At 40.3% G+C, this 12,626-nt stretch overlaps 1 protein-coding gene across 1 annotated transcript in view; it reads left to right on the forward strand.

Annotated features, from left to right (window-relative positions):
- The window catches only part of WWC3 (WWC family member 3), a 91,407-nt gene that overhangs the window by 44,682 nt on the left and 34,099 nt on the right, over positions 1–12,626 (forward strand). Inside the window, 3 exon segments of the mRNA XM_054163460.1 lie at positions 3,727–3,856; positions 10,130–10,279; positions 12,354–12,427. Of these exon segments, the coding sequence (XP_054019435.1) occupies positions 3,727–3,856; positions 10,130–10,279; positions 12,354–12,427 (354 nt within the window).

Here is a 12,626-nt window from a genome sequence, read left to right on the forward strand (position 1 = left end):
CTTTAGCCTCCTTGCGTAGTCAGCAGATAAATCAGGCTAAAAGCCTAACTCTGCTCTCTGTTGTCCCTGGGAGATATCTTCCCTACACCTTGTATTTTGTGGGTGAGAAGGGTCACTCAAGTGCCAAAGTATTTTAGTCTTTGTATGTGCATACAGCAAGTGTATTGTCTAAAAAGAAAATCATTGCTCCTCCTTAAAACCAAAAGTGTTGATTATTTTCCCTATTTATTTACTTATTTGATTAAGGTTTTTTACATCTTGGACATTTCCCCCTTTTGTTACTTTTTTCAAAGTTTTGGTCTGCATAATTTTTCTTCCTTCTCCTGCTAGGTCAAATCTTCAAGTAACTGCCAAACTGAGAATGGCATGCATCCTGTTCAGCTTTTTAAAAGCCATGTTCTTCGCTTTATTTCAAGTATAAGCCAAGAACAATATTAGGAGCTGTCACACTTTGAGCTTTACATCTGGCTGAGTGTTTGCTTTCAAAGTCTGACCAGAATGGCATTTTGAGCAGGTATCAGAACCTGCTGCCATGCAGCTCCCTGTGCTGGGTATAGCTCTCAGAGAAAAGATAAATTTTATGGTAAGAGTGGTTAGGTTGCTCAGTATTTCCATCATTTTATGCTGCTGTCTGATTCAGATGCCTTTGTTAAATGCAAATCTCTTGCATTGACATTTTCCATGTGCACTGTCTGCCTTGGACTGTATTTTGTTTTCTGTTCTTTTTAATTTTAGTAAAATGACTTAGCTGTCTTTGAGGAGAACTGAAAAAACAAGAAACAACCAAACCCACAAAAACCCTGGAGGAAATTGGGGTTTTTGTGGGGGGAGAGAGGATTGTATTTGTGTTTTGGTTGGTTGGTTTGGGGTTTTTTTGCTAATACCTCTACAACTCCAGTACAGTCAATATTTTTTTATTAGGACTGTATTTTCTACACTTTCATCCAAATCTGGCAACATTTTGATAAGTTTTTGGGCAGCCTTTGCCCACTGGAGACTTCTAGCGCTCACTGTTTAAAGCCTGCAAAGATGGCACTCTGCACGACAGCGTTCCTCACCCTCCGCAGGTGCCTTTGCCCTGAAGTAGGGCTCATTCTGTTATAGTCAGAGTTACAGGGTTAAAGATGAGCCTGTCTTGGAACAAACTCCTTCCTCTGACCTGTCAGCTGGGACTGAGAATGAGGAGCAGTTCCTCCTCCCTTCTGTTTTCAGTGACCCTTATGCTCCACGGCAGGAATTTTGGAGGAAGAAGGCAGTTAGAAACAAAGGAAATTAAAACTTGGCCAGTTGATTGTGAGAGCGGAGTGAACACTGAGAGAAGTTGGGAGAGACAGGAAATTAGGACTAAACCATTTGTAGCTACAGACTAGTTTTGAGGGTATAAGAGCTGAGAAATATTTTGAAATGAGAATTTATTTATTTTTTTAACTGAGCTACAGACCTGAGCTTCAGCGAGGGTGGGGGGCGTGCTGTGTATTTGAAAGCATGTAGAGGAAGGAGGAGGAACATGGAACATGCCCTGTAGGACTGAGATGATTGTGGGTGTATTAATAATCCATGTACACTAGAAACATCTCTCTCAGAAAATGTGTACTTCATTCATACTTTTGTCTATTATTTGGATGTTCTTTCTATTCACACAAAGGTCTAATCTGTGTTTGTATTATGCTGTTTTCCATTAAAGAAATGGAAGATTTCTGTTAACATTGTGGTTTTCAAAACTAGAGCTTTATGAAAAGAGGAGGGGAAAGATTAACAGACAATAAATAACAAGTAATTGAGTAAGATACTGAAGTCAGTTTGGGTGGACAGCAGTACTGTTTTATGCTCAAGTATTTCCGGCAGTAGAAACGTCTCTGATTCTTTCCTTAAACAACTATCAATTCATAAATTGGGCTCCAAAGCGACCTCCAGGAACATGACTGCGGGTAACTGGACAAAAATCTGCTTGAAATTAAATAATTTCCTTTTCCTGAAATGCCACCATGAACCTGGCAAACAGTATAAGGAGCAGTTGTGTAGGAGGCATTTTCAGGTCTAATGTTTGGGTAAAGCCTATGTTCTCAACATTAAGGTAACCTTCAGCTTAAACCATGTTATCTTTTTAGTTAATTGCATTAGTTATTTTACCATGTTTTTGTCTAATATTTTCAGGATATTAACTAAAAAAGCAGTAAAGACTCAAACATGTTAAAAGGAAAACAAAACCAAAAATCCCAACTGACATTTAAGTCCTTTCTTGTTCTCGAACCAAAAGTCATCATGGCTTGTATATTTTCTTATGCACTATGGGGAAAACTCTGTTTAAGTCGAAAGCTTGATGTTCAAACTTTTTTTGTGTTGTGTCCAAAAGCAGGAGCTGTCAGGGAAAAAAAAACCAGCCCAAAACCATAGAAACCTAATGTGCATGATCTTTTTCTTAAATACTGTGAGCTACACAGTAAAACTGTAAGATTTTAACTTAAGCCTTTTGGTTTTTCATTTTAATACCTTGATTTTAAAGCAATTAATCTTCTACAAGTGATGTTTAGTTTTGTTTAACTTGCACGACATGCTGAGTTGTGGACTCTCTTAGCTTAATCTAGTACTTACGGTGAAACCTTTTATTCATAATGTTTTAACCAGTTTGGGTGTTCTTGTCGTGTATGTATAGGATGCCCTTTCCTACTACATCTTTTTGTAAACTGGTTTCTTGTGTAATGATTGATGAATGCTACATATTTAATTCTTTTAACCAGGAACCTTTTCCTGAAAATGTTAGTCCTTAGCATTGGCATAGGGACCATTACACATACCACCTTTCTTCTATATGCACACTTTCTATGCTGGATTAATAGGCAAATTGAGGTTTTTATGTTTGAACAGGAGTTTAATACAGTTTTCACTAATTGCTGTGGGTAGCCTGTTAAAGTCCCTTGGTTGTTTGTGATAAATGCAAGACCAAATGATTTTCCAGCAAGTTCTGCAGTCTCTAGGTTCATTCTTTCTCTATAAATCAAAGTAAATAATGAAGATCATACACTGGACGAGGCCTCCATATCCTGATCTGTTGTCCTTTACTGCTGAAAACTCCTGGGGGAAAAAATGAAAAACTCAGACAGTGATGCCCCACTTAAGATGAGAGATACTTCTTATTTTCAGTCAGGATGGAAATGTTAGTGCTACTTTAGCCTGATGCAGTGAGTAGCACTCTTGCTGAGTGCCAAGTGTGCTTTTGAAATCCATAGATGGCCATAACGGCAGGAAAACATTTGCAATCAAATCTTGGGAGTTAAAATATCTTCCCAAGAACATGAAATGTCTTTGTTGGAAACTTCTAAAGCAAGATCAGATAGCAGTCCTGAAAGAGCTGTTGCGGTGTGTAGCACTGCATGGAAAATGTGGCAGCTGGACTGCAAATAACGCAAAAGATAAAGATATTATGGCGTAGATTAGTTTTAGGTTGATTTTGCTTTTGTTGCATGAAATAGCCCACAGACATTGCTTGTAATTGAGCTCTGTATCAGGCCCTTAAAATCAGGAAATTTGTTGGTTCTGAAGAACCTGGGTCGAAAATTGCATTGCTTTGTTTTCATAGTGTATTTGTCACTGAATGTTGTGGTAGTTCAAAGTAAGCTGTTGTTTTGTTCCTGGAAATAAGGTGGTACCCAAATAAACAAGAGGTCTTAAAACTTCTGTGTGCTAATTATGTGAAAATTCCTGAATTTGTCTTCATGTTTTCAACAGGATTGATCGAAAGATGTCAAGTGCTCATACAAATTACAGACTGGATGAAGCCCAAGCTATAATGAGTGAGCTTCGAACCATAAAGAAAGCTATATGTACAGGTGAAAAAGAAAGGCAGGACCTTATGCAGGTAAAAAATAGGCTACTTAACAAATAGCTGCTAAAAAGTAATAAACCCCTTTGTTTTCTTGCTTGTTGTTTCATTGGGGTTGGCCATTTGAAATAATGGGAGTGGAGTAGCCTAAACTGATTTTTCTGTGTGATAATTGCCAACAGGAGGCAGCTTGACAGAGGTAAGTAATCATTGTCTGTGTTGTGAACAATCATGTTCATATGCATCCATCTACTGGTCTAAATTTAGATCAATGTGTTCATTGAACGTAGCTTTCCATTGCTGCTGACTACAGCAAAGGCTGCTATGGAGTAATTATTCTGCCTTTAAGTTTTATGGTATTGGTTTTTTACTTTGTTTAATGTCTCTTTGTGTTACCTATAATGAAGTAGGACTGAGAATTCTTGTGCTGAAATCTTTACCAGGTTTTTTCTTCTAGGTTTTTTCCTTTAAGAGGAAAATAACAAATCTCAAATCTGGATCTCTGTGTCACTGTGCCACAGTTGGGCAGTTCTTTTTTCTTGCCCCCAGCTCTCCTCTTAAGTACACCAATCAAGACACACTAGTTTCTAATGTTGTCACAAAAGCTTTGGAGTGTGATTAAATAGCATGTGTGCAGAAACCCTCATGCAAGCTTTAAATCATTTTATGAATTGGAGAATGAGGATTGAGGAGAGAGACCTGCCTGAGGAGCAATCTGGCTTTTGAACAGATTCTGCAGCCTGCCCTGAGCTCTCAGTTGCTATGTCTGTGCTATCAAAACGATGAGAGCTTGGTCAAAGAGCCATGAGCCTCTGCCACCACAGTGACTCGAGTATAGAGTTGCTCACATATGCTGCAGGTACAGAGAGGTGTGACAAGGACAATTCTCTTCACGCAGTTTTCAAACTGCTGTATAGAAAAAAGGAATCTTTACCTAGATCCTGCTAAGTCAGTACTGCCATTCAAACATTTTGGTTCTGTTTGTCCGCAGTAGTGTTTCACTGGTGGATTGTTGAAGTTTGGTTTGGTTTGGTTTTAGATTGTTGTTGATTTTTAAAAGCGTGTGTCTGGGTAGCTTGCTGTCTACATACAGTGAATGTCTATAGTTACACTATTACTCAGTTTCCAAAGCATTACCCAAAGGTCAGCTGATGGACCACGAATCCTTGTTCAAGCAGATAGAATGCTTAAGTCACTGCAAAATGTTTCTACCTTGGTACCCTGCAGCATATTTGATATTTTGTGTTTGCCAAGCTTTCAAAGCAATTCTCAGTCTTCCACATGCCTGGCTAGCAAGATATGATGAGGAAGGCAGTTCCTCATGCACGCAGTGATGCACCTTTTAGGAAACTTAACGGGTAATTTGAACCCTGTGTGTGAGATCTTGGAGCAGCTTAACTATTGGCCTTGTCTTGACTCCCCCACTAGATCTTTTTTACTATTTTTTTCCACCTTTTCCTTACATTTTCATGGCTCTAAATACAGCTGCAAACGTTAAGCCAACTTGAAGTGCGACCGCAGTTTCTTTGAATACAGCGTTGAGGGAATTAGAAGCTTAGGATCAAGCTTTAGCATCAAGGATTGGGCAGTGCTGGCAGGACCAGAATGTAGAGGCTGCATACAAGAGAAATGAAAATTGAGAGTGCTACTACCCTTCATCATGATTCTATGTAACATGCAGGAAATACTGGTCATTTTTGTCGTGAATATTTGTCACTTTTGCAGTGAATGACAATCTGGTTTGGCAGCACCCAGCAACAGATGTATAGTCCAGGAGAATCTAGGAAATAGCTATTCCACGCAGACCTAGCATGCAAAATGGTTGTGCATGTTCTGTTGCAATTGTAACAAGGGATTAAATGCCATATTTTACAGCAGCTAACAGCTATGACAGTTGTGTATGTCTGCCAACTTACTGTGCTCTGGTACAATAGCCAGCTTTCTGCCCACTTAAAAATCAGTCTGACCCCCAAAAAAGATTATTTTTGTTGTCACCAAATTTCTCTGTGCTTTAGGTTTTTTGTAATTAGTTGAAAATTATTGTTATGGATTTATTGAACTTTATCAAACAAGTGCAGGCCTGTTTTAAGTATCTTCAGTTCAGAATTTGATTTTCAATTTTCTGCCATTTTTGCAATAGTTTTATTCTCCAAAATGCTACATTCAAAGCTCTAGCTGGCAAGACAAGGTTTCTTACGAAAAGCTTTGATTCAAAAACTGTTTATAAAGGAGTTTGAGGTATTGTGTAGACAAAGGGGGATTTATTTCAGAGAAAGGAAATAGACAATTTCTTAGGATTTCTTAATTTAAATCTGGCCAATGTAAGCACCAGAACTAAACATAGTCAAAGTGACTCAGTCTTGTGTAGGTGCTTGGAAAATTGTAGCTGTCCTAGAAATATGGTAATTGGCTTGAGCTGTGTGGGAGAGAAGGCTGACAGGGGAAGGAGAGAGTGGTCAGATTTAAACTGGATGCTGTGGTTACAAGTAAAGCCAACCAGGCACTGTCACTGCTCAAAAAAGCAGGTGAACTTTGTATATAATACTGAGTAACCAAGGTGTGTGGCTAGGTTTCTGAAAGCTGTGTGTATGTGTGTCTCTCTCTTCCCCTCACCCCTTTCATGCTTTTAAAATGTCCTTTAGCTTTAGGAAGTATTGGAGTTTTGTAGGTGTTTTTTAATTTCTTTTGACTTTTCCTTTCTTTCCTATTTGAGTAGGTTAGATAGGAACTGCACTGAAATAGTTAGTGGAAGAGAGCTCCCAGTTCAGATCACAGCAGACCATGATGAAATTACTGCTCATTTTTCTTCGGGTAGGTCCTGTGTGCCTAGAACTTCACACCCACATGTCTGGCAGTTTCTGTGGGGCTGCCATGAACAATCCATAAACCCCAGATGAAAGTTTATGTAAATTCTTTCTGTCTAAAAGTATGCCAACTAAGGTTGTATTTTTCTGTGTTAGGATTGCTGGGGGCTATACTTTCACTTGTCCAACTAGAAGGACTCAAAGCATTTATGCTTACCCTAGAGCACAGTCACACATGCAGGTAGATGTATGTTAAGGTGATGCTACTTGGTGATTGCCACCCGCCAAATGTTAGGTAAGTTTAAAGTAATATCCAGGATTCAGCAACTGTGCCCAGATAGGAAGCTCAGCCAGCAGCCAAGCAGCCCTTCATGACCTGCCAAGGAGATGCTGGAGGGCTTCAGAAGCTCTCCAGGTATACATAAAGTAGCTGAAATACTGGCAAAAATTTGATGTTAGTTTCTGGAATAAGGATCTCTGGCACTGCACGTACCGGTAGTGTGCTAGCCGAAGGTGATCTCTGGCACTGCACGTACCGGTAGTGTGCTAGCCAAAGGTGATCTCTGGCACTGCACGTACCGGTAGTGTGCTAGCCAAAGGTGATTCCTGCACTGCACGTACCGGTAGTGTGCTAGCCAAAGGTGATCTCTGGCACTGCACGTACCGGTAGTGTGCTAGCCAAAGGTGACCTCTGGCACTGCACATACCGGTAGTGTGCTAGCCAAAGGTGATCTCTGGCACTGCACGTACCGGTAGTGTGCTAGCCAAAGGTGATCTCTGGCACTGCACGTACCGGTAGTGTGCTAGCCAAAGGTGATCTCTGGCACTGCACGTACCGGTAGTGTGCTAGCCAAAGGTGATCTCTGGCACTGCACGTACCGGTAGTGTGCTAGCCAAAGGTGATCTCTGGCACTGCACGTACCGGTAGTGTGCTAGCCAAAGGTGATCTCTGGCACTGCACGTACCGGTAGTGTGCTAGCCAAAGGTGATCTCTGGCACTGCACGTACCGGTAGTGTGCTAGCCAAAGGTGATCTCTGGCACTGCACGTACCGGTAGTGTGCTAGCCAAAGGTGATTCCTGCACTGCACGTACCGGTAGTGTGCTAGCCAAAGGTGACCTCTGGCACTGCACGTACCGGTAGTGTGCTAGCCAAAGGTGATCTCTGGCACTGCACGTACCGGTAGTGTGCTAGCCAAAGGTGATCTCTGGCACTGCACGTACCGGTAGTGTGCTAGCCAAAGGTGATCTCTGGCACTGCACGTACCTGTAGTGTGCTAGCCAAAGGTGTCAGATGGAACATAGCTTATTTGGGAGAAACCTCTGGCTCTCTGAATCTGCAGTTTTGTTTGTTTGTTTTATTTCCCATGTTATTGGCTCTGCTTTACTGGGAAGAGGACATGTTAAATGCTTGATATTTGTGTAGCTGTGAGTTGAAATTATTATTTCCATGTTTGAATGCCATTAGGGATCCTCCATACAGTTGGAGACTGACAGGACTTAGTGATTTTCGGTAGGTTTTGAGGAAGAAAGGTAAATCAGTTTTCATAACGTGGAAGACACTTGTGGTTTGGGTTGGGTTTTGTTTTGGTTTTCATGGCATGGAGCAGTTAATTTTGTAGCTAATCACAGAGGATAAGGGGACACTAGAAACTTCTTGTCAACATAAATTGATGTCAAAATTTGCTATCCCATGACTGAGAAGAAGCTGTTTTGTTTGTCCTTCATACTAAGATGGCACAGTTCAGTTGGGAGGTGGCTGAGGAATTGTCTTTTTTGGGGACCCAAGACAAGTTGGCTTCTGGCAGCAAGTAGTGTTAGCCATGTCCCACTGCTGGCATGTCTGGCATCACTCTGCACTGTCCTCTGTTCCTGACAGGGCTGAGAGCAAAATTCCAGCCCTGCTCAGACCTTGTAGTAGCAGCAGGGACTGAAGAGGAAGCAGCACGTGCTGTGTCTCTGCCTGCCTTTCCGCTGCAGGAGGAAGACAAAGTGTGTGTGAGTGGGTGTGTGGCAGGGAGGAGCACTGCTCCCCCATCTCTTGTGGTTAGGGAGTCTGCTTGTTTGTTCCTCCTGCACCAGGCTGGGTATTTTCCTTCTTTTTCTCCTCTAGTGGAGGCAGGCCTGCTGGAGGGGCTGGTGTATAATGAGAACAAAGGGATGGATGGAATTGGAGACTACTGGAAACAGCTGTATTTTTTTTCTGTCTAGTCTTAGGCCTGCTGCAATTCCTATGGATGCTTCCCAGGCTCTGAAACTAGATGCTTTCATCTTCAAGGTGGCCTTGCTGTTCCTGTGAGCAGCAATTGGTTTCTTTTGCAGGAGTTTGCCATCTTGACTCCATCAGCTGAATTTGTTATAAGAAAAGGCAGCATTGATGTGCTACTCTTTTCTACTTGCACTTTGAAGAGTGAGAAATCTCTTAGTAATTGGATATGGACAATAATAACTGGGACTTGTTGCAAATCACCAATTGTCAGACTCTGATGTTCTTGAGGGCTGGCCTTTTCCCAAAGCAGTACTTTGCATTTGTCTCTGATTCTGTAATTTACACACTGGAGTGTTTGAGAGCTTTCACATGTATTTTTAGAAGCAAATGGTTTAATTATGTTTTGACTTACAAATTGATAGAGATTTTCAAATTTCTGATAAATTATTGTCTGTGAAATTTGTTAGTCCTTTGTCTTCTGGTGAGGAGACCTTAGGCCTTTTTTCCGACTTCCTTTTGCTGCACAATGCTTAGGCTCTCCATCATACAAGACAACCTGCTCAGTGATTTGGTTATGAGTGCTGCATTGGCTTTGTTCTTTGAAGAGGAGTGCACAATCAGAAAAAAAAAGCAATATTCACTTTTTTTTAATAGGGCATCCTAAGAGCCTGACAACAGGGCATCTTAAGAGCTTGTCTTATCAAACAAGTTATTATTGATGTAATTCTGTCTTATTCCCCTTTCCATGTAAAGACTGATTTAGGTCCCTTGTCTGCTCTCACTGTTTGTGTCATTGTGTAGAAATCTCAGAGCTGTCTCTTGCCTATCCCAAAATGTAAAATATCTCTTAACTATGTGAACTTTGGGTAAGAGAGCCACAACAGTGAAACCTGCCAAAAAAATACAATCAATACAAGGTATTAATCAAGTTGGATATGATAGCAGTAGTGACTAAGGAGTGTAACCTCTGCAGAAGATGGCAGAAGGGCAGGTGAATCACATTTGTCTTCCCTATCAGCTAACCTGAAAGCTGACAGCTGCTAGATTGAAAGCCATACTACAGTTGAAGTAGTCACAGATCTAAACCAAATGATTTAAAATCTGTTGACTGTTAGATGCATTGTTTAAAAGGTTTTATCACAGAGCAAAGTTTCTGCATGAGTTTAACTTTCTGAAATAGGTTTTATGGCTAAGCTACCTGTTACATTTTTAAAATAGACTCCCCCACCTTGTCTTCTGTTGATAAAAGTTACCAAGAGGTTTTTTTTCTCTAATTTTTTTTTAACCTTTTTCTTCAGAGCTTGGCCAAGTTAACAGATGGCTTCAGGAATAGCTGTTGTATTACAGATTCACTGCAGGATCTCCAGCACAATTCTAGTTCACTCAGCGACTCCTGTTTACCTCAACAACACTGTGATGCTTATTCTCAGACTGACATCACCGGTGAGGTATGTGTTCCTATGTGAGACATTTGCTGTAGAAAAGAAGCTGCTTTTCTACTTTAGTGGTGCATTGTTATTTCCTGTTTTAATTTAAGAGATGTTGGCTGTAACAGCACAAAACATCCAAAGCAGTATTGGTGGTGAGGGAGTTGTTTGCTTAATTGTTTCCGAATCATTTGAGTGGTGGCCTTTGTGGTTCTGCTATTTGATCATGGCACAGGGGTATAGTGACATGCTTGCAGGTCAGTGCCAGGTAAAATCAGCTCCCAGACTCAAGTGTCCCAGTAGAGCACTTCCCACATCATCACTACGCTCACTACAGGTTCATTTCTGCGTTACAACTCTTGCTGAGGGGTCCATGAATGTCTTTTTATGTCACCAGTTCTGACTCTCTGAAACTTGTAATGAAGCAGAAACAAAGCAAGCACTTCAGCCAGCTTAAAGCTGCAGCAGAGACCTGCAGATTGTGCAAAAACCAGCATGAGATGTTAGTGTTCTGGTAGTAGTAATGTACATATAGACATATATAGATGGGGGTTTTGTCATGCTTGTCATCATTGTTCCTACACATCAAAGATGCAGGCCAGACAGCTATTCTTCCTGCATCTGAGATAAGAGAAGTGACTGTTACAGTCTCAAAATAGTTTTCTTAAAAAATAATAAAACTTCTGATTTAGTCTGTTGTACCTTCATGCTCAAATATACCTTTAAATGTATTATTTAAGAAGTAAATACTGGCATTCTTTGGAAGTAGTTCTGTGTGAATAGAGTTGTGTATTCAAAATAATAAAGCTTTAGCTTTCATTAGTACTGTGGCAGCCTAAGCTGTTCCTCAGCAGTAAAACACTTTTCTTCTGTTGGTGAGATGTACAACAGAGCAAGAAGACAACCTGTTTGTAACCTGTTAGTATTGTAATGTGGAAGTTATTCCATGTTTGGTTAGAGATTGTTATTGAACTGTAACTTCTTGCTTATAGACATTTGTCATCCCGTTTTTCCTCTATTGTCTTTTTTCACTGCTGAGTAGCTGCCCAGTTGGGTGTCTCCAGAGAGTCTCAATAGAAGAAATCTTGTGTTTTTAAGAAGCCATACCCCTAAAGCATCTAAGAAAACTTAGCTTACACTGGGCTGCCTTTCAGTGTAGTATTTAGGTTGATGGTGCCTTTGGGATGTCTTTTTCTGGAGTGTTGATGGATGTGATTATTGAATTCCACAGAGAATTACCAAAAGCAGCATTTTCCCATTCACAATACATATTGAATGCCATCCAAGACAAGACAAGCAGGTTCTGCAAATTGTGTTTGTCAGGTATAGGGGTTTTGTTAGGCAATTAAAATGGCATAATTAAACTAATTGTTTTCCTGAATTATTAGTAGCAGAATGTGAATAAAAAAAGAAGCCATTTAAACTTTTTTTTTTAAACAGGGGTGATTAGGTAGAGAGCAATAGCAGCAGTTAGGTGAGAAATCCAGAGGTCCAGCAGTGCACTTAAATAGGGACTATTAGACTGCATGCACCCTGCTGAGGGAAACAGCTGATGGCCTAAGGTGGAGAGAAGATGCTGTAGAAACTGGATTATGTACAGTAGGAATAGCACACATGTGCCTTCTGCAAGCAAGTCAGTGATCAGGGGGTGGGTTTTTAATAGTTTTGAAAATGATACAATGATTTTAAGTGCTGGCTATCACAGTACAGGGAGTGTAATTGGAGTTATTTGTAATTAAACTGTCCAAAGAACAGCTGTATCAAGGAGTAAAATATTTCAGTTAAAACTCTCTTTGGTTTAGGCTTGGATAAAATGGAAAAGCTTTGACTGTTCATCAGTGATTCTACTTTCTAGCCCTTGATTTCCAGGATCATAATGTATTGAAAGGGGTGGTTTCTCTCCTGTATTTTTAGCAAAAAACCCAGTTTTGTGTTTCTAAAGCATAACATTGATTTTTCTGATGTTATTTCTTAAAGCATTGAGGTTTTTTGGTAAATACTGTGAGATTAATTTGTCCTTTTCTCTGTGATGAAAAATGTCTTCAAAGTCTCATTTCTTTCTCCCCCACCCCCTTGCTTTTCAACTCTGCAAAAGTTTGGGTTTGATGACAAAACAAGACTTGTAGACAAAGTAAGACTGAACTGGCAGTATGAAGAGGCAAAGAAAAGGTAAGGAAAATTTTGTTGATTTATTAAGGTTTGTTTTTTTAATTTTCACTGTTGTGATTAACATTTTCAAAGTAGAACTGGAACCAGCCCCTTAGCTGAAACATCTTCAGGAAGACTGATTTGGTTACTGGTTTGAGTAGTTCCCAGGTAACAAAAACTTAGGTAAGCATAAGACTTTTATCCTGAGATTATGATACTC

This window comes from Dryobates pubescens, chromosome 8 (assembly GCF_014839835.1).
Source record: "Dryobates pubescens isolate bDryPub1 chromosome 8, bDryPub1.pri, whole genome shotgun sequence".
Classification (NCBI taxonomy): domain Eukaryota; kingdom Metazoa; phylum Chordata; class Aves; order Piciformes; family Picidae; genus Dryobates; species Dryobates pubescens.